General features: G+C 39.8%; 1 protein-coding gene across 1 annotated transcript in view; it reads right to left on the bottom strand.

Moving 5' to 3' along the window:
- LOC126456330 (uncharacterized) overlaps window positions 1–27,355 on the bottom strand; it is a 33,172-nt gene extending 5,817 nt beyond the window's left edge. Inside the window, exons 1-3 of the mRNA XM_050092080.1 lie at window positions 27,223–27,355; window positions 25,680–25,943; window positions 22,294–22,451 (exon numbers count right to left, since the gene is read on the bottom strand). Of these exons, the coding sequence (XP_049948037.1) occupies window positions 22,294–22,451; window positions 25,680–25,943; window positions 27,223–27,355 (555 nt within the window). The remainder of the gene's footprint in view (window positions 1–22,293; window positions 22,452–25,679; window positions 25,944–27,222) is intronic.
- Window positions 27,356–27,724: the final 369 nt, after the last annotated feature.

Raw genomic sequence — 27,724 nt, 5'->3', positions numbered from 1 at the left:
TGCCACTATCTCCCCCCCCCCCCCTGGAACTTCCCCAGCACAGTTGGCTACCACCTCAACCTTGTTGCAGGTATGCCTTTGCTAGGCTGACTTTTGTTAAGTTGATAGGGTCCCAAGGAGCCAGGTGTCCCTTAAGTGAAAGGTTTTTTTTCCCAGTATCATATTAAATATTTTGGATTAATGCTAACATACTTATGAAAAATGAATGAGGAAGATATTATGGGTACTCTTAACAACCCAATACTGTTATTAATGACATAAGCTTCTACGACAAAGTCAAAGAGGACAAAGACAAGATGTTGAGCACTGTTGTGTTTGAAATGTTCCATTGTTTTGTGTCCTAAAAGTGTATGTAGCAAGTGTGAATTAAAAGTACTGGAGTGAACTGAATGAGCAAAAACTAAGATTTTACAGCAATTTATATTGCTGTGTACTGTTTTCATAAATGATGTAGTCATTCAGTTGAAATTGTTGCAATAAAATCACCCGATAAGTTATCCCTGCAGAAATTTATACACTGAATTTGCACTCTTCTTTTGGTATACTGCTTTGAAGATTATTCTATTTTGTGTTTAAATGCGTGAATTTAGCTTATTATTTGTAGCTGATGAGTTAGATTTTGGAAAAGTAGGCCATATTTTTCACATTATATATTTTATGTACTTCACTGCCTTTTTTTAAAATAACATCTATAAGATATGACGAGAAATGATTAATGTAGTCTTAAAAGGATAGCAATAATCCTTATTAAATGTTTAAATTTCATTCAATTGTTTTCTTTTTTACCAAGGCATTCCCAAAACAAAGTACGCGCTGAGGATCCAGGTGTACCTTATGCATCAAAATTGTTAGGTGGGACCACAATTTGGGTAACTTAAACAAAATTGTAAGATTTGCTTGCTTTGCCCTTTGAAATCTTTTTCATTATGTTTACCTGCAACAGGGATTGTTAGCACACTTCCACTCAGTACTGTCCTATGCCGTAATCCTTTGTGACATTGTAGCAATATGAAAAAGCATGCCCTATCTGTTCTGAAGAAAGTGCAGTCAGAAGATTGTGTTAAGCTAATATTGGAAGGTCTTGCAACTATGTGTTCTGGACAGAAGGATTGTTAGACTTGTTTTACTACCTAACATGTGGTTCATAACAATAGTAACTTAGAGATTAACTAAAGTATTCACCACCACAGTACTACAAATAAAACTTTTCAGGCAGATAACGAATCTCTGTCTAGAATTCAGAGTGGAGTTTTGTATCCTGGAACGAAAGTTTGTAACAGGTTACTTCTACACTGCAGCGAACTGAAAATGCCTACTCAGAAACAAAGTAAACTGCAGCTCATTGGCCATGTAGGTATATAATCTCTAATAATATAGGCCTACTGTGTTTCAAACAGGTCTACAACACGAAAAATATTATCTGTAACTTGACAGACTTAATTTACTTGACTTGCCTTCATGAACTCATCCTTCAGGACAGCGTAAATAGCTTCACATGTGTTGGGTATTATTTCACTCAACGCTTGTTTTGATATTGCAGCTGAAAATTCCAAATCCTTGTAGCTCCTTCCTGTTGCTAGGAATCTTAGTGTTACCGCCAGCCGTTCATGAGGAGAAATTGCCCTTCTCATACAAGTACTTTTTCTCATAATATGAGGTGTTACAAGCTTTAAGAGATGATTATATGTGTCGACATCCATCCGCAAATAATTTCGCCAGTCGTTAGGTTCGCCCTGCAACTCTCGCAGCAAATTTACATGAGAAAACTGCTTTCGCTTTAGCAGCCACTGTCTACACCATTTTGACCGCTTACTCTGTTTCCTGCGGTTGGTCTGAATGTTTTTTGCAACACAAGTTGCGAACACAGACCACAACAGAACTTTTTCCATATCTATATTTCAAAATAACTGAATTAGTTTTTTGACGTTTACGGGGAGCGTAGTCGCTTGCCACTGATATTTCTTTTCTACACCGACAGATGGCGGGCGAGTAGTAGATTGGGGTTTGTGTCGTGTGAACGCACAACATTTGCAGCGATCTTTTGCATGTACAGACATCTGCGCAGATGTCTGCGCAGACAGATCGTTGCGTGTGGACGGGCCTTTTCGATAACAAACTTCTTAAAAAACAAACTTCACACTTAAATAAAGAAAGAAAATAATTAAAAATTAATAATAGCATAAAAATATTCTTCTCTTGTCATTTTTGCGAATAATGTAGAAGAATATAAAAATATAAATTAGTAATACGAACTAGCATAGAACCAGAATAACGTGGCTGAACAGTAGGCAACAAAATTTAGATAAAGGAATAATTTTTGACTGACTTAGACGATTCAATCATTGCCTAAATTCAGTGCAAAAATTAAGTTCGAAGGGTGGTGATATGTAAGGTGTCAGGCAAATCCCACACCTTCCATGAAAACCCTGACATGATAAGCAAATCCAGTAGTATGTCACATAGCTCCGAATAAATCGTGACATTAAATTAACCAAAGTAATACGAGTAACGAGTGAGCAAATGGAATACCACAGACTAACACAAGAATGCCTAAATGCATGTCATACCTTCCCACCATGAGACAGACGCAGTTCTGAGGGGGGAAACGAGAACAGAAGCCGAGAGCAGAACCGTGTTATGCTGAAGGCCCTACGATAAGGGACGAACACCCACGTCGCCAGCTAACCGCTAGGACCACCCCCAGCCCATGTCAAAAGCTAGAGCCCTCCAGAAGAACAGTATAGATCTTACGATAACACAAAAAGGGCCACACCACCCGCAAGTATTAGCGTGAGACTTTTTCGCGTCTCTGTTACGTCAGGACCACCCCCCAGCCCATGTTAAAAGATAGAGCCCTCCAGAAGAACAGTATAGATGTTACAATAACGCTAAAAGGACCACACCAGCTGCAAGTTTTAGCGTGAGACTTTTTCGCGTCTCTGTTATGTTGCAAACTTTAAAAACATTGCCCCACCACGAAAAGTATAACGTTTCTCATTGGATGGACAGAATTTTTGTAGGCTGAGCTTAAGGTTAACATTGAGAACCTGATTGGTCAGATGAAAAACAGCCAGATAGTTTTTTTAAACCAACTTTGGTAAATTGTAGTAAGGAGAAGTTAGGAGGGAGTTGCTTCCGAGACAGCGAGGTGAGCGGAGCTGTGCTGCCCGCCGCTCCCTGACGAACACCGACAAGGTAATGAACCCACGCGATGCCGCATTTTTGAGCGTATAAGGCTTCACTCAGAACTGCAGAAGTCTCATCTGTTACACCCCCTTTTTGCGTAATACTAGTGTCGATCGTCAATTAAAGCTCATGGTGTTCACATTTGCCACTTGAAGTAAAAATCTGAAACGCGATGATTTTTCTGTTATATAGTTATTGAGAAGCCACATCAGCCACTGTAATTTACGACAAGTTAGGTAAGTAATTAAAGATAATCGAGGGTCACTGTAGACCATTTTGATAGTTTTCTCTTTTGTGAAACTTAATTTAAACCTAGATTATAGATGTGATATGGCATAGGTCATCCTTCGATCCATTGTAGAACTTGGAAACCCATTCAGGGAATATTCGTTCACATTTTTGTTGAACGCAGTTGGTTTTTACCATCCTGTATTAAAACATTTCCTTTTATTAATAGTGCAATTTATAAACAATGTTTTGTGAGTAGAATAAAATTTCCAATGGTAAACTTAACTGCTTTTTCGACGTTATTTTACCAGCTAACTAAAAGTAGGAAAGCCTTGAACCCCTTCTACTAAATTTAGTTAGTATTAAGATTCTTTTACAGGGAGTGCAGTGGAGCTGACGCAGAAATCATTAAGTATTTGGTTATATCATCGCTAGTCTCACTGATCTCTTCTGAATTCTACATGTCATGTGTGGTCTGAGGTCTCCTTACCAGCAACAGGTCCCAGGTTCAAACTAGTCAATTCCCTAAAAAAAAACACGCTCAGAGCGTCATTTCGCGAAAGTGGTAGGGAGACACGATATAGAACAAACAGACACCACCAGAATGTTAGAAATTGCACAGATAGTTATTTATAAATAAGTGCTTAAAAAGCAAGTGTTCTGCTAAAGAAACCACAACAGTTAAGAACAAGTAACATTTTGTGCATTTATCTGGAACACTATAGTTACGTTTCGATTTGATGTTACTAACAGTTTTATTGATCAGCTACCAAGGTTAATGAGGCTACTTCTTTTTCAGAGCTTTTTTCATTTGGGATAAATCCTCCTCATATTCATTTTGAAGAATTACTGCTTCATTTTGAGTCTCTTCATTGGAAACAGAATTTATAAATTTTGGGAAAATAATTTTGAAGATAAGGTTAACATCATGCATACTATCAAATTTACTCTTTCACTTGGTTACTTGACTACAATTACGTTCAAATAGACATTAAAAAGACCCATTTCTTTGCCAAAGATGTAGCCGATGACACTGCTTCTTAAAAATTGTGCCGATGGCAAGATAAATTATCAGCTGAATCTGAACAAAAGAACAATCGTTATCAAGCTCTACATTTTCCCATTGAAGGATTTGAGATGCTAAATTGCAAAGCTTTTATTGCAAACCTATCTGAAAAGTGAATTCACATCCCTCTAATTGGCTTTTTCAAAACAGCAACTTGTTCTCTTTCTTCCCTTTACTTAGACATCGATATTATTTTTTATGGAGTCATAAATAGCCTAATAGACATAAGCATAACAAAGAGCTTTTACAAACAGGTAGAGTATCTCGAAGATGAACGTGTTGGGTGAAGCTATTTTAAGTCACAATAATATAGCAGAAGTCCTCATCTTTCAATTTTGTGACTGTCCACGCCCGGTAGCTGAGTGGTCAGCGCAACGGATTGTAAATCCTAAGGGCTCAGGTTCGATTCCCGGATGGGTCATAGATTTTTCTCCGCTCAGGGACTGGGCGTTGTCCTAATCATCATCATTTCATCCCCATCGACGCGCAAGTCGCCGAAGTGGCGTCAAATCGAAAGACTTGCACCCGGGGAACAGCCCTAGTCACACAACATTTAATTTTGTGACTGATGAAAGGATAAAGCGTTTCCACTGTGTCGTGAAAGGACCTGACTTGAATTCCAATGTAGCATTGTTAAGTGCTAGGCTTAAAGCGTGCACTGGACAATGCAAATATTTTGCAGCCTTTTGTCATTGTTGAATTCTCGTTCTGATAGCTTTGTATATGCCTGACATACTGGTACAACCATAATAACGCTGATCACAGCACTCAATTAAAAAGTCCCTTTTCGTCTATTGCATTAAGTATTTCATTTCCTGATATACTTTTACCTATTATTTTCACGAAAGCTTAAAAAGCTTTCATTTATCTTCACATCACAAGGTATTCCACTGTAACATATCTAAATGTATGAGTTAACTGATCTATTTTGAAATGTTCTGCATTGCATATGTAATAATAGAAAATAAAGAGACAGTGTTAATGTCATTAATAATTTTTTTCTCAACTGCATGGAATAAGACATTTTTAATTGAAGGGCTAAGGCATTTCAGCATACCAGTATAGGCCTATTTTGGTTTATTTACAAGATCGTGTAATACCAGATTGTACTTTGTGAGAAGACTGATGGATGCTTAAATGTTTCCATTGTTTGATTTCCCTGTTTTCTCCCTATGTCCACGAAAAGCTATATTATTGGAGTCCAATAATATTGTCATCTTCACAATAAGCTCTGAAACGTAACAGCCCATTAAGGCCAATTTAAAATGAACACTTCCCAGTCTAATTCAGGATTGCGTATCTAAATAAAATATGTAACTCACCCAGAAAAACTTATAACTGAGAAAATAACTGTTTAATCTACTTCAGTTCAAAGTGTAGAAGCTCTGTAAATGAAGGGAATAATTCCTGTGAAGGGAGTCTCTAGTAATTAAAGAAAAATATAAATGTATTATTGTAATTTCTTACGTGAGAGTTTATTCTCGAAAGAAATAGCAGACATGTACTAATATCATAGTGTTCTTACTGTACTGAGCAGACATAGTTTATATATGTATTTTCAGTTTTCGTATGAATTTTATTTGTGAATTAATCAAATGTTCATCTTAAACAATGCCGAGGATTGTTCAGCATTGTTAAGAAAATATAAAGAGTGACTACCATGTTGGCAGGGAGAATCAGTCTGGTTTTAGTTTTTGAGCAGTGAGCATGTAGCAGCTCATTTTGTATTGTAAGTATTGTTTGCCTTTGTAATAATACTTTGACTGTTTTGAAAGTATAATAAATGTATTTAAAATAACATAATGCAAGATGATTTTTTAATTTCAACTTTTCTGAAGTTGGAATTTTACAGTAACTGTCTCCAGCACTTATGCTGCGACAGATTGCCTGATACGATGAGTAAAACAACCCCTAAGAATGTTATAATTGGTGTATGGAGCTGGGATACAGTGTAAATCTGTAAACTAATCTTCTATTTTGTTTCAGAGTTAACCCGCTTATTGAAATAATATTCCATTTTTTACGAGTATAGGACAAAGAAGAACGTGAGTAACACTACAAAGTATACTTATGTGAAAACGCAACTTGGAGAACCAGCTTTTTGTAATTTACTTTAATTTTACTTTGGAAACAGTTTTTCGTCTACCTTTTTACTTTAATTTTACTTTTGGAAACTGTTTTTTCGTCTGCTTTGTGATTATGGAGGACAATAGAGAAGTTAACAACAATACGCAAGTTGATGATAATGGGAAGGTTAATGGAAACTTGGAAAACAGCGTAGATATTACTGCTAATAATATAGTTAATCAGGACAGTGAAATCGCAGAGAATAGTGACCACAGTAGTGAACGTTCACCCTTTTGTGGATCTGAATGTAGTGTATCAGCCTTTAATAGGTTAGTTCAGTTAATGAAAGAACAGAAGAAATCGTTTGATATAAAGCTAGTACTGTAAAATATTTTTTGTAGTTTTTGTTCATATTTCTTTGTGTTTGAATATTTGTATATTTTTACATATATTTTTGTGTATTCAAAGAGTGGGGGTTAAAAAGGGTATATTTGAACATTTGTGTATGCTTTTACCTGGCACAGATTGAGGGTTGTTTGATTTTACGTAGGACCATTTGAATTTGTTGTTATTTGGACTCAGGAATGTTACATAGCTGAAATTATACAAACAGTCGTCATCACTCATATAACATCATAAGAATTGTCTTTCCTCAGGAGGTTGCAAGCTCTTTTTGCGATTTGGGAGTGGCGAACCCAAGGCTCCAAGTTGGTTGACTATTTGCGTTTCTTGTCACATCCTCTCTTACTTATCTGCACAAAGTCACCCTCTTCCACTTTTTGATTCGGACGAGTAGTTAAGAGACCGGATGCCAAAAGGAACTGGTGCACGTATTTTATACTGGGTGAGCTGCCTTTTTCTGGTTATCTGGATAAAAGTACAAACTTTGGGCAGACTTAATAATGTGTAGTTTAATAATACAACCACAGAATGAATTTTGAGGAGAGTTGGTGTAATATTTACTCATGATGACCATACAGTTATTCTCATTATGCTGATAAAGTTATAATCTCATTTGATTTTGTGAAAAGTTGAGAATATGTTTAGAATTGGTGTGAAGTTTACTTAAGATATCTGTGTTGTAGTAGCAATGTACTGTTACTTTACAACTGAGATGTGATTACAATTAGGTCAGACTGTTTGCAGCCTTATACACGGTGTTACAAAAACGTATGGCCAAACTTTCAGGAAACATTCCTCACACACAAAGAAAGAAAATATGTTATGTGGACATGTGTCCGGAAACGCTTACTTTGCATGTTAGAGCTTATTTTATTACTTCTCTTCAAATCACATTAATCATGGAATGGAAACACACAGCAACGGAACGTACCAGCGTGATTTCAAACACTTTGTTACAGGAAATGTTCAAAATGTCCTCCATTAGCGAGGATACATGCATCCACTCTCCGTCGAATGGAACCCTTGATGCACTGATGCAGCCCTGGAGAATGGCGTATTGTATCACAGCCGTCCACAACACGAGCATGAAGAGTCTCTACATTTGGTACCGGGGTTGCGTAGACAAGAGATTTCAAATGCCCCCATAAATGAAAGTCAAGAGGGTTGAGGTCAGGAGAGCGTGGAAGCCATGGAATTGGTCCCCCTCTACCAATCCATCGGTTACCGAATCTGTTGTTGAGAAGTGTACGAACACTTCGACTGAAATGTGCAGGAGCTCCATCGTGCATGAACCACATGTTGTGTCATACTTGTAAAGGCACATGTTCTAGCAGCACAGGTAGAGTATCCCATATGAAATCATGGCGGTGAATCGAGGAAGTACAGTACATACTGAAGAAACTAAAATGAGCTCTAACACGGAAATTAAGCGTTTCCGATCACATGTCCACATAACATCTTTTCTTTATTTGTGTGTGAGGAATGTTTCCTGAAAGTTTGGCCGTACCTTTTTGTAACACCCTGTATGTATATATATATATATATATATTACAATACAGAGTTAAAGATTAATATTTCTATTATTTACCCCAGTCCCTTAAATGGCACAAAATGCATGTACTATATTTATAGATTTATTTATTCCTATTTAAGAATTCATCTATGATATAGAAGGAGTTGTCAAGGAGATATGATTTCAATTTATTTTTGAAGCTATTACTGCTCTCTGTCAGACACCTTATTTCATTTGGTAATTTGTCAAAAATTTTTAAAGCAGCATATTTTACCCCTTTCTGTGCCAAAGATAGGTTGAGCAAAGGATAGTGTAAGTCTTTCTTTTTTCTGGCATTATAATCATTAATATCGCTGTTGATTTTAAACTGGTCCATGTTGTTGAGAAAAAATTTCATTACTGAGTAAATGTACTGTGAAGCAGTTGTAAGAATTCCTAACCTTTTAAACAGATGCCTACAAGATGTGCGACTATGAACACCACACATTATTCTAACCACTTTCTTTTGAGCAGTGAATACTTTTTGTCTAAATGTTGAGTTAGCCCAAAAAATTATTCTATATGACATCAGAGAGTAAAAGTATGCCAAGTTTGTTAGCTTACTGATTTCTGTATACTCAAAAATGGCAATTATTCTGATTGCAAAAGTTGCTGAACCTAGTCGCTTTAGGAGATCCAAAATATGAATTTTCCAGTTAAGATTCTCACCTGTATGTACACCCAAAAACTTAGTATGCTCTACCCTGTCTACTGACTTCTGTTGATGTGTTATATTTATTGAAGGAATTGTACTTTTTGCAGCAGAAAATTGGACATACTGTGTTTTTTCGAAGTTTAGAGCAAGCCCATTTGCAAGAAACTAACTGATGACTTTTCCAAAGACCTTATTTGTATCATTTGCAATTTGACGGAAGCGATTGAACAACTTGGATGTTCTTCATGCCCAACGACTGCCTTAAAACCTGACATGGGCTTTTCATCAGCAGGGTTAGTGTATTGGGAACCATTACACGTCCCAGAAGAATTTCTCGCACCTGCGCCACTCCCGAATGAGTCACAGGTACCTCACCTCTTGCAACAAATCATGAAGCATGCAGAGACCCTTTGTGCAACTCTGATGTCACAGCATAGCTCACACCCACACACAAGGCTGTCAATAATTGATCACACGTCATGCTTCGCATGGATATGATGTGACGTCATCCATAGCCACCATACACTGGTCCTTACCAAGTTTTCTATGAGACACACACATGCTGGACAGCCTTCTCCAAGGAAAGCTGACCAAAGTCTCCACAGAGCGGGTGAAACCAGTTTGGATGCTGGAAACGCCGCCCACTACCCCACAGTCAACTTCATGCATGCCTCACACTGAGTCAACAATACTGTCAGAACCAGACAGCTGTGACCGACCCGACTTTTGCCACCCGGGACCAGATGCATCAGCAGAACCATACTACAGCACCATACCACAGCACCATACCACAGCACCATACCACAGCACCCGTCCCCCTACTGTCCGCATTCATGCCGGCTGGGAGGTAAAATTTAAGTAGCCGGCCATACCTTGTGTTCCGCGCTTTAGGATTTGGGCTTTGCGGGAGTGACTGTCGATAGTCGACAGGATACCATGCGCAACGTAACGTTAGCGACAGCCCCGGACGGTGCACAAGTCCCGCCCAATCACCCCCCTCCACACCAATCCATATCCTAAGCTCCGCCCATGGTCTGCCACATGCTCCAACATCAAAGTTGTTCATATCACAGATATGCCAGTCATAACAAGGGAGAAAATCAGTAGTTAGTACGAAATACAGTTTTTCCGGTACCATTGTGAAAAGAATTAGAAATATGTTCAATAATATGCGAGTTGAAAAATCATCAATAAGAAACAAAAATAAAAATGGTATCCACACTGTCCTTTTTATTTCATGAGCTTTCATCTGCACTATATCAAAAAACCTGAAATTTGTTAACTGCAGTGAGCGCAAATTTCCGTCACCTCGTGTAGTGTAAGAAATTCTGTTGGGAAATATTAATTGGTAGTATCGCCAAGGATACTGTCCATTATCTCGATTGTTTAAAGTCAATGTTGTGCATAAACAAGGCAAAGTCGATGTCTTGGTTTGTTTCTGATTACCTCATTAAGACTGAAGAATATAACATCTACATCTACATCTACATCTACATTTATACTCCGCAAGCCACCCAACGGTGTGTGGCGGAGGGCACTTCACGTGCCACTGTCATTACCTCCCTTTTCTGTTCCAGTCGCGTATGGTTCCCAGGAAGAATGATTGTCTGAAAGCCTCCGTGCGCGCTCGAATCTCTCTAATTTTACATTCGTGATCTGCCCGGGAGGTATAAGTAGGGGGAAGCAATATATTCGATACCTCATCCAGAAACGCACCCTCTCGAAACCTGGCGAGCAAGCTACACCGCGATGCAGAGCGCCTCTCTTGCAGAGTCTGCCACTTGAGTTTGCTAAACATCTCTTTAACACTATCACGGTTACCAAATAACCCTGTGACGAAACGCACCGCTCTTCTTTGGATCTTCTCTATCTCCTCTGTCAGACCGATCTGGTACGGATCCCACACTGATGAGCAATACTCAACTATAGGTCGAACGAGTGTTTTGTAAGCCACCTCCTTTGTTGATGGACTACATTTTCTAAGCACTCTCCCAATGAATCTCAACCTGGTACCCGCCTTACCAACAATTAATTTTATATGATCATTCCACTTCAAATCGTTCCGCACGCATACTCCCAGATATTTTACAGAAGTAACTGCTACCAGTGTTTGTTCCGCTATCATATAATCATACAATAAAGGATCCTTCTTTCTATGTATTCGCAATACATTACATTTGTCTATGTTAAGGGTCAGTTACCACTCCCTGCGCCAAGTGCCTATCCGCTGCAGATCTTCCTGCGTTTCGCTACAATTTTCTAATGCTGCAACTTCTCTGTATACTACAACATCATCCGCGAAAAGCCACATGGAACTTCGGACACTATCTACTAGGTCATTTATATATATTGTGAAAAGCAATGGTCCCATAACACTCCCCTGTGGCACGCCAGAGGTTACTTTAATGTCTGTAGACGTCTCTCCATTGATAACAACATGCTGTGTTCTGTTTGCTAAAAACTCTTCAATCCAGCCACACAGCTGGTCTGATATTCCGTAGGCTCTTACTTTGTTTATCAGGCGACAGTGCAGAACTGTATCGAACGCCTTCCGGAAGTCAAGAAAAATAGCATCTACCTGGGAGCCTGTATCTAATATTTTCTGGGTCTCATGAACAAATAAAGCGAGTTAACCATGTTGATTCCTACATAGTAGATTCTGGGTTTCCAAAAACGACATGATACTCGAGCAAAAAACATGTTCTAAAATTCTACAACAGATCGACGTCAGAGATATAGGTCTATAGTTTTGCGCATCTGCTCGACGACCCTTCTTGAAGACTGGGACTATCTGTGCTCTTTTCCAATCATTTGGAACCCTCCGTCCCTCTAGAGACTTGCGGTACACGGCTGTTAGAAGGGGGGCAAGTTCTTTCGCGTACTCTGTGTAGAATCGAATTGGTATCTCGTCAGGTCCAGTGGACTTTCCTCTATTGAGTGATTCCAGTTGCTTTTCTATTCCTTGGACACTTATTTCGATGTCTGCCATTTTTTCGTTCGTGCGAGGACATAGAGAAGGAACTGCAGTGCGGTCTTCCTCTGTGAAACAGCTTTGGAAAAAGGTGTTTAGTATTTCAGCTTTACGCGTGTCATCCTCTGTTTCAATGCCATCATCCCGTAGTGTCTGGATATGCTGTTTCGAGCCACTTACTGATTTAACGTAAGACCAGAACTTCCTAGGATTTTCTGTCAAGTCGGTACATAGAATTTTACTTTCGAATTCACTGAACGCTTCACGCATAGCCCTCCTTACGCTAACTTTGACATCGTTTAGCTTCTGTTTGTCTGAGAGGTTTTGGCTGCGTTTAAACTTGGAGTGGAGCTCTCTTTGCTTTCGCAGTAGTTTCCTAACTTTGTTGTTGTACCACGGTGGGTTTTTCCCGTCCCTCACAGTAATTTCTCCCGAGGACATGCAGCTTTACTGTATGATTACATGATGATGGAGTCCTCTTGGGTAAAATATTCCGGAGGTAAAATAGTCCCCCATTCGGATCTCCGGGCGGGGACTACTCAAGAGGATGTCGTTATCAGGAGAAAGAAAACTGGTGTTCTACGGATCGGAGCGTGGAATGTCAGATCCCTTAATCGGGCAGGTAGGTTAGAAAATTTAAAAAGGGAAATGGATAGGTTGAAGTTAGATATAGTGGGAATTAGTGAAGTTCGGTGGCAGAAGGAACAAGACTTCTGGTCAGGTGACTACAGGGTTATAAACACAAAATCAAATAGGGGTAATGCAGGAGTAGGTTTAATAATGAATAGGAAAATAGGAATGCGGGTAAGCTACTACAAACAGCATAGTGAACGCATTATTGTGGCCAAGATAGATACGAAGCCCACACCTACTACAGTAGTTCAAGTTTATATGCCAACTAGCTCTGCAGATGACGAAGAAATTGAAGAAATGTATGATGAAATAAAAGAAATTATTCAGATTGTGAAGGGAGACGAAAATTTAATAGTCATGGGTGACTGGAATTCGAGAGTAGGAAAAGGGAGAGAAGGAAACATAGTAGGTGAATATGGATTGGGGGACAGAAATGAAAGAGGAAGCTGCCTGGTAGAATTTTGCACAGAGCACAACATAATCATAACTAACACTTGGTTTAAGAATCATGAAAGAAGATTGTATACATGGAAGAACCCTGGAGATACTAAAAGGTATCAGATAGATTATATAATGGTAAGACAGAGATTTAGGAACCAGGTTTTAAATTGTAAGACATTTCCAGGGGCAGATGTGGACTCTGACCACAATCTATTGGTTATGACCTGTAGATTAAAACTGAAGAAACTGCAAAAAGGTGGAAATTTAAGGAGATGGGACCTGGATAAACTACAGTAAAAGAACCAGAGGTTGTACAGAGATTCAGGGAGAGCATAAGGGAGCAATTGACAGGAATGGGGGAAATAAATACAGTAGAAGAAGAATGGGTAGCTTTGAGGGATGAAGTAGTGAAGGGAGCAGAGGATCAAGTAGGTAAAAAGACGAGGGCTAGTAGAAATCCTTGGGTAACAGAAGAAATATTGAATTTAATTGATGAAAGGAGAAAATATAAAAATGCAGTAAGTGAAACAGGCAAAAAGGAATACAAACATCTCAAAAATGAGATCGACAGGAAGTGCAAAATGGCTAAGCAGGGATGGCTAGAGGACAAATGTAAGGATGTAGAGGCCTATCTCACTAGGGGTAAGATAGATACTGCCTACAGGAAAATTAAAGAGACCTTTGGAGATAAGAGAACGACTTGTATGAATATTAAGAGCTCAGATGGAAACCCAGTTCTAAGCAAAGAAGGGAAAGCAGAAAGGTGGGAGGAGTATATAGAGGGTCTATACAAGGGCGATGTACTTGAGGACAATATTATGGAAATCGAAGAGGATGTAGATGAAGATGAAATGGGAGATACGATACTGCGTGAAGAGTTTGACAGAGCACTGAAAGACCTGAGTCGAAACAAGGCCCCCGGAGTAGACAATATTCCATTGGAACTACTGACGACCGTGGGAGAGCCAGTCCTGACAAAACTCTACCATCTGGTGAGCAAGGTGTATGAAACAGGTGAAATACCCTCAGACTTCAAGAAGAATATAATAATTCCAATCCCGAAGAAAGCAGGTGTTGACAGATGTGAAAATTACCGAACTATCAGCTTAATAAGTCACAGCTGCAAAATACTAACACGAATTCTTTACAGACGAATGGAAAAACTAGTAGAAGCCATCCTCGGGGAAGATCAGTTTGGATTCCGTAGAAACACTGGAACACGTGAGGCAATACTGACCTTACAACTTATCTTAGAAGAAAGATTAAGGAAAGGCAAACCTACGTTTCTAGCATTTGTAGACTTAGAGAAAGCTTTTGACAATGTTGACTGGAATACTCTCTTTCAAATTCTAAAGGTGGCAGGGGTAAAATACAGGGAGCGAAAGGCTATTTACAATTTGTACAGAAACCAGATGGCAGTTATAAGAGTCGAGGGACATGAAAGGGAAGCAGTGGTTGGGAAGGGAGTAAGACAGGGTTGTAGCCTCTCCCCGATGTTGTTCAATCTGTATATTGAGCAAGCAGTAAAGGAAACAAAAGAAAAATTCGGAGTAGGTATTAAAATTCATGGAGAAGAAATAAAAACTTTGAGGTTCGCCGATGACATTGTAATTCTGTCAGAGACAGCAAAGGACTTGGAAGAGCAGTTGAATGGAATGGACAGTGTCTTGAAAGGAGGATATAAGATGAACATCAACAAAAGCAAAACAAGGATAATGGAATGTAGTCTAATTAAGTCGGGTGATGCTGAGGGAATTAGATTAGGAAATGAGGCACTTAAAGTAGTAAAGGAGTTTTGCTATTTGGGGAGCAAAATAACTGATGATGGTCGAAGTAGAGAGGATATAAAATGTAGGCTGGCAATGGCAAGGAAAGCGTTTCTGAAGAAGAGAAATTTGTTAACATCCAGTATTGATTTAAGTGTCAGGAAGTCATTTCTGAAAGTATTCGTATGGAGTGTAGCCATGTATGGAAGTGAAACATGGACGATAAATAGTTTGGACAAGAAGAGAATAGAAGCTTTCGAAATGTGGTGCTACAGAAGAATGCTGAAGATTAGATGGGTAGATCACATAACTAATGAGGAAGTATTGAATAGGATTGGGGAGAAGAGAAGTTTGTGGCACAACTTGACCAGAAGAAGGGATCGGTTGGTAGGACATGTTCTGAGGCATCAAGGGATCACCAATTTAGTATTGGAGGGCAGCGTGGAGGGTAAAAATCGTAGGGGTAGACCAAGAGATGAATACACTAAGCAGATTCAGAAGGATGTAGGTTGCAGTAGGTACTGGGAGATGAAAAAGCTTGCACAGGATAGAGTAGCATGGAGAGCTGCATCAAACCAGTCTCAGGACTGAAGACCACAACAACAACAACACAGTTTTACTCGGCACGTACCTGTCTAAAACGCATTTTACGATTGCCTTGAACTTTTTCCATAAACACTCAACATTGTCAGTGTCGGAACAGAAATTTTCGTTTTGATCTGTTAGGTAGTCTGAAATCTGCCTTCTATTACTCTTGCTAAACAGATAAACCTTCCTCCCTTTTTTTATATTCCTATTAACTTCCATATTCAGGGATGCTGCAACGGCCTTATGGTCACTGATTCCCTGTTCTGTACATACAGAGTCGAAAAGTTCGGGTCTGTTTGTTATCAGTAGGTCCAAGATGTTGTCTCCACGAGTCGGTTCTCTGTTTAATTGCTCGAGGTAATTTTCGGCTAGTGCACTCAGTATAATGTCACTCGATGCTCTGTCCCTACCACCCATCCTAAACATCTGAGTGTCCCAGTCTATATCTGGTAAATTGAAATCTCCACCTAAGACTATAACATGCTGAGAAAATTTATGTGAAATGTATTCCACATTTTCTCTCAGTTGTTCTGCCACTAATGCTGCTGAGTCGGGAGGTCGGTAAAAGGAGCCAATTATTAACCTAGTTCGGTTGTTGAGTGTAACCTCCACCCATAATAATTCACAGGAACTATCCACTTCTACTTCACTACAGGATAAACTACTACTAACAGCGACGAACACTCCACCACCGGTTGCATGCAATCTATCCTTTCTAAACACCGTCTGTACCTCTGTAAAAATTTCGGCAGAATTTATCTCTGGCTTAAGCCAGCTTTCTGTACCTATAACGATTTCAGCTTCGGTGCTTTCTATCAGCGCTTGAAGTTCTGGTACTTTACCAACGCAGCTTCGACAGTTGACAATTACAATACCGATTGCTGCTTGGTCCCCGCATGTCCTGACTTTGCCCCGCACCCGTTGAGGCTGTTGCCCTTTCTGTACTTGCCCAAGGCCATCTAACTTAAAAAACCGCCCAGCCCACGCCACACAACCCCTGCTACCCGTGTAGCCGCTTGTTGCGTGTAGTGGACTCCTGACCTATCCAGCGGAACCCGAAACCCCACCACCCTATGGCGCAAGTCGAGGAATCTGCAGCCCACACAGTCGCAGAACCGTCTCAGCCTCTGATTCAGACCCTCCACTCGGCTCTGTACCAAAGGTCCGCAGTCAGTCCTGTCGACGATGCTGCAGATGGTGAGCTCTGCTTTCATCCCGCTTGCGAGACTGGCAGTCTTCACCAAATCAGATAGCGGCCGGAAGCCAGAGCAGCTGAATTAAACAATGCAAGTACCAAAAACACGCAAAGAAATTAAGAATTAAACTATGTAACAAATGAGTGAGCTAGGAGTATACGACTTGCTGCTGCAGCTGCTTATCCAACGGCGGCAGGGAGCACACTTGCGCATCCCGCTAGCGAGACTGGCAGTCTTCACCAAGTGGGATAATGTAGAAATGCGTAATGCAAGCAGTCAGATATTTATACAGTGACATTCTTCATTAATATTTGCCTGTGTAATGGATGAATTTTTACTTGTGAACTCTTATGACTGCTTGCTTATAGCAGACACGAGATTACTTTGAGTTCTTCTTCAGTGTTTGAGAGCTTTAGAGCTGCCTATTGTTAAACATATGTACATAATTTCGTCAGTGTCATTCCAACACATCTTTTCGTACTTTAATGTATGTTAGATATCAGTCTTGAAAGCAGTTGGCCACAACAGTCAAGATTAGGTACCTTGTGTATGATAACTTTATTGAGAGTGCATATCTATGTTTCATTTTGACAGTATTACACAAACTGCTAAGAAGTACTAACAGCACAACACTGCTAGTATGAACAAGCGCGGTAAAACAAAAAACGACGAACAAAAACACGACAGCGAGGAGGACTACCAAAGATCATATCGATGCGCTCTTCGTTGGTGGCGTGGAGTAGGTGTGGAGTGGGGTAAATGGGCGGGGCTTGTGCTAATGTCAGCGGCTGTCGCTAACGTTTCCTCCATGCGCATAATGCGCAAAATCGGGCTAGTAGCCTTGGACTAAGTTTGAGAAATTTATTTCGTTCCCGGTTCCCGCTCGACGCAATGTATTTTTTTGTTGAGCTGCAAGTTAAAGTGGACGTAGCACAAATACGCGTACATGTTCTTTTATGTAATTCGAAAATCGTGAGCTGATGTCGAAGATAAATACGATAAATTAAGCCAATAAAACGCTTCTTCGTATAATTGGAGAAAAGCTGTGTACGCAAACAGTCTACATAAAGTAGAAAACCAAAAAAACTTGTGAAAACGGTGTAAGCTTCGTTTACAACAACTCTTTAATGAACTGAGGAACCCAAACAGTGAACGAAGCGCTCTCGAGCCATTGGGAAATGGTAATTCCTGCAAATAAAAAAGTACTCAATGGTGGAAAGTGGAAAACTGAAAAAAAGCATCAAAGCAGTGCCAATTTAGTGGGCAACAACGGCTGTGAAGAAAAAGAGAACTGAGCGCACTAAAATTTTCGCAACGTAAATATGGTCAAATATCATATATGCCGACTTTTATGGTGAAGTCAGTGATGCCATTCTCAAGAATGTTCCTACATAGCATGGTGGGAAGGGAAATGCGTGCAAATACTGCAGGACACTGCTTCTGTTCCCCTTCTCAGTCCAACCTAAAACCAGAACTACATAGGAAAGCAATTGACTTTGGTGACAGCGTTTCTTCCCGTATAATTGAAACATCTGCGTCGTGCATGATTGCAGAAGTTAACAAACGTTAGTTTTCCAACGAATTCACCGTGCCGATAAAGGGCTCGAATTATTTTCATAAGAACCAAATGCCCATACCCGCTCGGAAATTGAAGAAATGTTGGGATGTGTGGACAAATCCCAACGTCCTGGTTTTCAACATCCCACACCCCAATGATTTGCCATGGCGGTCCTGTGTTAAACAAAAATAGCTACAGCAAATCAACAGTTCAAAAATACATGTAAACATATTGGTTTATACACTCCTGGAAATGGAAAAAAGAACACTTTGACACCGGTGTGTCAGACCCACCATACTTGCTCCGGACACTGCGAGAGGGCTGTACAAGCAATGATCACACCCACGGCACAGCGGACACACCAGGAACCGCGGTGTTGGCCGTCGAATGGCGCTAGCTGCGCAGCATTTGTGCACCGCCGCCGTCAGTGTCAGCCAGTTTGCCGTGGCATACGGAGCTCCATCGCAGTCTTTAACACTGGTAGCATGCCGCGACAGCGTGGACGTGAACCGTATGTGCAGTTGACGGACTTTGAGCGAGGGCGTATAGTGGGCATGCGGGAGGCCGGGTGGACGTACCGCCGAATTGCTCAACACGTGGGGCGTGAGGTCTCCACAGTACATCGATGTTGTCGCCAGTGGTCGGCGGAAGGTGCACGTGCCCGTCGACCTGGGACCGGACCGCAGCGACGCACGGATGCACGCCAAGACCGTAGGATCCTACGCAGTGCCGTAGGGGACCGCACCGCCACTTCCCAGCAAATTAGGGACACTGTTGCTCCTGGGGTATCGGCGAGGACCATTCGCAACCGTCTCCATGAAGCTGGGCTACTGTCCCGCACACCGTTAGGCCGTCTTCCGCTCACGTCCCAACATCGTGCAGCCCACCTCCAGTGGTGTCGCCACAGGCATGAATGGAGGGACGAATGGAGACGTGTCGTCTTCAGCGATGAGAGTCGCTTCTGCCTTGGTGCCAATGATGGTCGTATGCGTGTTTGGCGCCGTGCAGGTGAGCGCCACAATCAGGACTGCATACGACCGAGGCACACAGGGCCAACACCCGGCATCATGGTGTGGGGAGCGATCTCCTACACTGGCCGTACACCACTGGTGATCGTCGAGGGGACACTGAATAGTGCACGGTACATCCAAACCGTCATCGAACCCATCGTTCTACCATTCCTAGACCGGCAAGGGAACTTGCTGTTCCAACAGGACAATGCACGTCCGCATGTATCCCGTGCCACCCAACGTGCTCTAGAAGGTGTACGTCAACTACCCTGGCCAGCAAGATCTCCGGATCTGTCCCCCATTGAGCATGTTTGGGACTGGATGAAGCGTCGTCTCACACGGTCTGCACGTCCAGCACGAACGCTGGTCCAACTGATGCGCCAGGTGGAAATGGCATGGCAAGCCGTTCCACAGGACTACATCCAGCATCTCTACGATCGTCTCCATGGGAAAATAGCAGCCTGCATTGCTGCGAAAGGTGGATATACACTGTACTAGTGCCGACATTGTGCATGCTCTGTTGCCTGTGTCTATGTGCCTGTGGTTCTGTCAGTGTGATCATGTGATGTATCTGACCCCAGGAATGTGTCAATAAAGTTTCCCCTTCCTGGGACAATGAATTCACGGTGTTCTTATTTCAATTTCCAGGAGTGTATATTTGCACAGTAAAATATTGTTGATGAAATAATACGATTTAGGAAAATACATTTTACTACATATATGTTCCCAGCACTTTACGAAGGAATACTGTACTAAGGCATATTACACAAAACATCTAGCATAGATGCGTAGCAATACGTAATAGATGAAGAAATCTTTACACATTAACTCACTCCCATATAACATATTTTTTCACCAAATTAAAACACCTCCCCCTGAACAAATATTTTTATGTTGTCACAAGAAATCTTTACATGTTAACTCACTCCCATATAACATATTTTTTCACCAAATCAAAACACCTACCCTTAAGCAAATATTTTTATGTTGTCACAATAATTTTCGACACTACTCCATTTAAAGCACCATGCATAGAACTTTGTTAAACCATACCAGTTTACCAATTTCAGTTAGTTGCTTTTACTCAGAGGTTGGGTCAGTAAATCAAAAAGCATTTCATCTGTACACAAATAGTTTATAGAAACGTCCTCTCTAATATCATGTCCTTGGATATGTACACTTATTATTTGGTTTTGAGCTTAGTTGTTAGCTCCCATGTTGTCGCAAAACATGGTGGTCGGCTGGATAATTGTATGTGGCTAAACTTGACCTTAGAGTTCTTAGCTAAAGCTCTTCTTGTACAGTGAAAAACAATGCCATATACTACTCAGCTTCAGCAGTACTCAAAGCCACTGCAATTTGTTTCTTGGAAGACCAGGATATTAATCCTCCTATCATCTTGAAACAGCTACCTGAAATATAATGGCTGTTACAGTTCATTTCTCAGTCTGCATTGCTGTAACATTTCTGTCTTACCGGTACTTTAATTTGTAATCAAATTCCTTTTAAACATCTAAATATTCTTGTGACAACAACCCAGTGTTTTTTTCTAGGATGTCTGCACAATTTGCTCATAGTTTTAGTAGCAAAGGCAGTATTTCACCTGGAAGTTTGAGCTAAATATAAAAAACTTCCCACTGCCTCCAAATAAGGTCCTTCTTTTTTACACATTTCATCCTGTTTTACTACTACCAACTTCATCCTGTTCCACAGTGTGGAAATTTGCTTACAATTACTCATGCCAAATTTTTCTAGTATTCTGTTTGTGTACATTATTGGTCAGTTGACAATTCTTCTCCACTGTCACTTTTTCGATACCGATCTACTGTTTCAGTTCACTTAAATTATGCATATCAAATTGAAGTTGTTTCTTGAAACTATTCATTGACCTTTCATTTTTTGTCAAAATAAAAATATTGTCAATCCATATGGTGAAAATTGTAGTTTCTTATTCGTTCCTTCTGTGATATACACCAGGACCAGCAGCTGACTGACTCATGTCCATCCTTTTTAATGCGTTATGTAAATACTGATTCCAACAGTATCCACTCTGTTTAGTACCATACATGCTCCTATGCAGCCACCAACTTTTATTCTTTTATTGAGGAGTTTTTGTGGTTTCCTTTGGCGGTATCACAAAAATTTGGATACTGCTTCTGCCCAGTAACATTTTGGTAATCCTGCATCCTTTAAAATGCTCTTTGCTTTCTCTGCAATAGTTCTGTTAGTCAATTCTGCTGCTCTGTTTTGAGCAGAACAGCTGAAATTTACAATGGGCCGCGCAGATGCAGATGTTGGCAACACATATGTGTGTATGGTTAAGAGCAAATGTGTTATTACTTTTGACACTAAAAGTTGATCATTTATCTTCACCCATCCACCTCCATAGCCCCATGTTTTTTTCCCCCATATAGGATCATTCCATGGTAACTCACATTACAAAGTGATGTTTATATTATAAGTTTTGGACAATTAACTGAAGGAAATGTTTCTACTAAATATTTTTTATACTTCAAGACATACTTTATACAGAATGTTCTATAAACCTATATCACAATAATTGTCACATTACTATATTTATAAAACCAAATCTTATAATTATTCTTGGTAACTCACGTTACATTTCCAAGAAATGGCTTTTGCATGTGATAAAGAAAATACAAAAGTCTGCTCTGTTTTATGTGAACATTTCTTGTAAGTTTTACACACAATACCAGAAGATCTTATAAGTATTTTAACAAAGTTTAAAACATTTAATCTCCAATAAAATAAATATTAAAACATAATGAACAGGTAACTCGCATTACAACATACGGTAACTCACGTTACATTGTCACAGATCACAGTCAAACCTGAAATAATCACGGGAATTTACAACACTTGGGCGAGGGTTCACTTTTCTCACAAGCTTGTCTTTAGTGTAGTATGTCTCATCTTTAATTTCAGGTCACTTTCAAAACTTCCCATCTTTCACCATAACATCAAATTTAAACTCACCATTTTCAATTTTAGTAATATTACCAGGAAAATATGAATTGTCATATTTTACCACCACCCAGTCATTTACTTGTGTAGCTAGTGATTTTTGTGTTCTGTTAGTGTTTTCCTTCACAGCTGATGAAGTGGTGTGTCCTACAATTTCATTATTATAGAGTGATAAGTGTTGAATTTTAGAAATGTTCAAGAAAGGCTTGCAGTTCACATTAGAAGAAGAATTCAACAATGCTTTTGCAAAATCTGTTGAACTGTTTACAACACATTTCCTGCTTTTCACGTGAGACCAAAGTTGGCATTTGACAGCCCCACCAATTCCATCCACTGGCCCCTTCCCATGAGAAGTTGCAAAGCACTTCCATATAACTCTTTTGGCATGACTCTTACTTAGAACTTTTATAGTCTCTGCAATATATCTGTTTTTAAACTGGGAAGCAGGACCATGTCACCAGATTGTAACTTCTCTAATATTTTTTGGTAGTTCTTCAAGAAGTCTATCAACATAGGGAATGACAGTGTTTCTTGTGTGGTCCAGATTATCAGATTCCAACACATAGGGGTTAGAAGTACCTGAATGCCAAATCATGGCAGTAAAAATACTAATTTGATTATGTTGCCAATGTGCACTTTGAATTTCATCTTGACTTACACATGTAAAATTTTCAGAAAAATCGATTTTCATCATGGCAGTTAGCATCGGAGAAGGCAGTGATTCCTTGTCACTCTGATAGTTCTTTGATTGTTCTCTCTTAAAGTAGCAATGCTCTAAAAATTTAGGTCCCATGGTAAGAATATGATCAGTAAGACTCTGTAGTATACCTCCTTCTCTACTTTCAAAATTCTGCCATCACTCTTCTGCCACACATACCCTATCACACCGTACTCTTGTACTCCAGTACATAAATCAAGAAGTTTAACTGCCAATAAATCTTTACATTTCATGCACTTTCCCAATCAACAATCGGCTGTAGGATCTGCATATAGAAAAAGTTCTGGCCAGTTATTGGTGTAGGCCTACTTAGGTATTTGAGGTACTGTGCTATGAAGAGAGATAATAGCACAGATGAAATTCTCGTGATATCTGCAGAGAGACACGTTGTGCGGAACTTTATTAGCAAGCATGACATGTTTGGGTCTTAATTCTGCGAATTTACTTTTACCAGTCACTTTGCTATTTTCTTTACAAAACATTGCATGGGCTTCTTTCAAAGAAAACGTCAAGTGTCATGTAATTTAGAATCGATCTGACTGCTCAAAGTTATAACTAATACTACGAAAATTATGGTAACTCATATTACATAAATAGAGGTAACTCCCATTTTGTGAATTAAATACCCTATACCAGGAGAAAGCTTCCAGGAGGAAATTTATTTGAGACACCAAACTATCAAGCACACTTATATGAAGGACATCATGGCATATAAGTTTCTATACTTAAATGTATTCTGTGAAAATCTTAAAAAAATTGGCATTTGATAACTCATGTTACACATTTTGGGTCAGGTTATATAACTGTTTTTGTATTTATCATGCTTAAATTGTTTGCTTCTAAAAATATACCAAAAAGAAGTTTTGCACTTTAAAGTGATACATAGACCATAAAGAATTATTATAAATTCCATTTTTTTTCTTGTCTTGAAATTGATCAAATCTTCTACATGAACAAACTCAACAATATTGTCTCCAAAACAATGGCTCCCACATGTAAACAATAGGTTTTGGAGGGAAAAATCAATCTTGCCCTGTTACATATGTAACAGGGGGGGGGGGGAATATTCCCACAGAAAAATTAATTTTTTGATAATTATTCCTAGTGTACATGGAATGACCCTATACAGAAAAACAAATCAGATGAAACATTGATTCACAGTTCAGCTGTTCTGCTATCTTTGATTTCCCCGACAGTCCTTTGTAAAGTTTTACCAGCAGAACTATAGTGAATTGTAGTTTAATGTCAGATTCCAAATTCACTCAGCTGTTGCCTAACTGTTTATTGACATAATTGGTACCATTGTCTGATCTGATAACTTAAATCTTCTTACCTATCTCTCTTTCAACCATGGTGTGAAAATTGGCAAATATTTTGCTCACTTTGTCGTTGGTTCTAAGGAAATTATAACTGCCTCCTGTAATGTCTTCTTCCATAGGCCCTCAAATGTCTGCATGTAGGTCGGGACACACACGTCCGGGCCATGTCAGGACCAAGCGTCGGACGAGTGATGGCCGTGCTCCGGTCCGTTCCTGCAGAGGCCATACATGACCAGGGCATGTCCGTGTCTTTGTTGTTCCTTGTAGTGACTCGGATGCGGTGATATGTGTTTCTGTTTGTGAAAGCTGTAAAACATGTTCACTAATTTTCGTAATAATGAATTACGACTTATAGCACTTGCTTTAGACGAAGAGGAAAAAGAACGAAGGCAAACAAGAAGAAGAAAATTATGGATCCACAGTGCCTGGAAAACAAGACCAGTACAGGGAGAGTTTCGAACATTATTTTCTCATCTCATAAATGATGAGACTAAGTTTTATGAATATTTTAGGATGATGCAGTACACCTTCTGTGAACTTTTAAAGAAACTAGAACCAAGACTGAGAAAAAACGACACTTTCTGGAGAGTATCAGTTTCACCCAAAGAACGATTGGCTGTTTTTTTAAGGTAGGTTAAAGAAAAGTACACAGAACACAAGTAAATAAGAAGTTTTAAGTACAGCATTTTTATTTTATTACTTTAGTAATTGAAAAATAAACACATAAGTTAGTAAATAATACAGTTAAATTTCTACTATCCTAAGAAAAACAATTGAGGACTATTCAGTGAATTAGTTTCTGAAGCTGATGAGGATGCAGGCGAACTTGGAGGACGATGGCTTTGGTTATTTATATACGAATTGTGGGAATCCCTTTGCAGATCCAAAAGCTGCTGTGTAGGTTCTGTTGACTCGTTTTACACAGGTGAAGGATATGGTGTTAAAACAGATTTTGCTGAGGAATTGGAGGATGATGGAGTGAATTGATAGACTGATACGTCATTCATGAGTTGCTTCGGTTCAAAGTCTTGTGCAATTGAAAAAATCCTACTTTTAGCTTGATGAAAAAGTAGTGGATGCAACGATTTTAGGGCTGGTGCTATACCAGCCAAAAAAGCATCAACTGGGTTTTGTATTTCTCTCTGTTTTTCAGCCTTTTTTCTGCCAAAATGTAAGCCATGAGCTGGCTTGATGCAGATTCTTGTGGTTTAACCTCACGCTGAAATGTTCGTTTCAGTTGTGGTTTCATAAACGTGTTCTTATTTGAAGTGATGGACAAATGAGCTGAGGACGTCTGGGAATGCCGAGTGCGCTCTATCAAATTCTCTGTTTAACTACCCTGGGTTTTAATGATCCATTCTTCATATGCAATGTCTTCTTGTGTAGACTCTTTTTCGTTTTCAACAATAGACTGCTCCTCTTGGGAATCTGTGTTTGATTCTTGTTTATGCTCATTATTGTCTTGCGTGTAAGGAACATTGGAAACTATTTCTCGTTCTGCCATGTAGGCCCTCAAATGTCTGCATGTAGGTCGGGACACACACGTCCGGGCCATGTCAGGACCAAGCGTCGGACGAGTGATGGCCATGCTCCGGTCCGTTCCTGCAGAGGCCATACATGACCAGGGAACTTTAAGAGATCTTCATACTTATATTTATGATGATGAACAGCAGCTTGTCCTGAAACAGTTTTCCTTTTCTGCAGGGTCTTCCTTAGTTGGTCAGGAACAGATGCCCCCCCTTTTTTTTCATTCCTGTGTTCCACCTGTAGCAAAAATATTTTAAATCGCGTATTTGTATTACAAGGTTTAAATGCTGCAAATATTTTATAGATTATACAGTATTTCTCATCTTATGCAGTTCAATTTTTTTCAAGTCCCTTGCTACAGGAGATTCCTTTAAAACTATTTCCTTCAGCTACAGGTTGGGAAACTCTACAGTTGGAGCTATCGTCCCTGACATCTCTAGAACAGTTATCGATTTATTGTTAGAAGAGGTGATGCCTGTGCTGAAGGAAGAAAAATGGAACGCTATAGCTGAGGAGTTTTGGACAAAATGGCAGTTTCCAAACTGCATTGGATCTTTAGATGGAAAGCACGTAACAATACAGGCTCCAAAAAACTCATGAAGTCTCGATTGGAATTACAAAAAAACATATTCCATTGTGCTTCTTGCTCTGGTTGATCCATGTTATAATTTTATTGCAATAGACGTGGGAGCGTACGGAAAAAACTGTGATGGAGGCATTCTAGTAAATTCAAACCTTGGAAAGCCATTGGAAAACAATACGCTTAGCGTCCCCAAGAGTAAAATTTTACCCGCAACTGATGTTGAACTTCTAATGGTAATTGTAGGCGATGAAGGCTTTCCTCTCAAAACATACTTGATGCGACCATATCCCGGCAGGAACTTAAGAAATGACAAGGCTATATTTAATTATCGTTTGAGTTGGGCAAGAAGAATATCCGAAAAAGCATTCAGTATATTGTAACAGAAATTTCGAATACTTAGAAGAATCCTTCAGGGAGATCCTAATAACCTGACAATGACTGTGACGGCTGCGCCTGTACTGTACAACTTTATTCGAAAAATGGAAGGTTATAGGGTGCCTGAACAGAGGATGGATCAAAAGGAAACTGCTTAGGGATCCGGAAGATCTCAAATCTTCGAAACCTACCTCGAATTCGTGGGAGATCAACAGATGCTGCATTTGCTGTATGAGGACAACTAAAAAAATTCCTGAATTCTCCACAAGGGACTGTGGAATGGAAGAACATGTCGCCTTGGCGATATAACGATGACATAAACCAAACATCCGTTTGTAAAATAAAAAGTAAATAAATACCTTTCGGGTATTAAAACTTGTATAGTTTTTATCTTACCTTTGGCTTGTTGATCTGTTGCAGTTGTCTTCCAAACTCTGTCTTTGTACTCGATATTCCTGTAGTTTTCACTTCGCTGATCGTAAAGAACAGGAAACTTACGAACTTCTTCTATTAGTCGTTCCACATCCATGTTTTGTACACAGAACAGTCTTGCGCAGCTGCACAGCTCACAAGACAATTCTACCGTCAGGCCGTGTCCGTCACGTGAAAAATTAAACACGACAAATCCCACCCGGCCCGGCCCGTTGACGTTCCCCAAGCACGGCCCGGTCAAGTGGGGCCCGCTGCATTTGTTTTAATGATGTATTTCGTTCTCCGGGTGACGGCCGATCTCGGACGTGTCTCGGCACGGAAACGGTCTGGACATGTGTGTCCCGACCTTGTATCAGCTCTAATAGCTCAGTAGACATATTTCGACTTGTCACAAATGGTAATTTGGCTTGCTTTCCTTGTAGAAAAATTCCACATGGTAAGTTACAAGCATTATATTCCTTTACCC

The sequence above is a fragment of the Schistocerca serialis genome, chromosome 2, assembly GCF_023864345.2.
Source record: "Schistocerca serialis cubense isolate TAMUIC-IGC-003099 chromosome 2, iqSchSeri2.2, whole genome shotgun sequence".
In the NCBI taxonomy this organism is placed as follows: Eukaryota; Metazoa; Arthropoda; class Insecta; order Orthoptera; family Acrididae; genus Schistocerca; species Schistocerca serialis.
The sequence above is the reverse complement of the archived record's forward strand: the minus strand, read 5'-3'. Positions and strand labels throughout refer to the sequence as shown.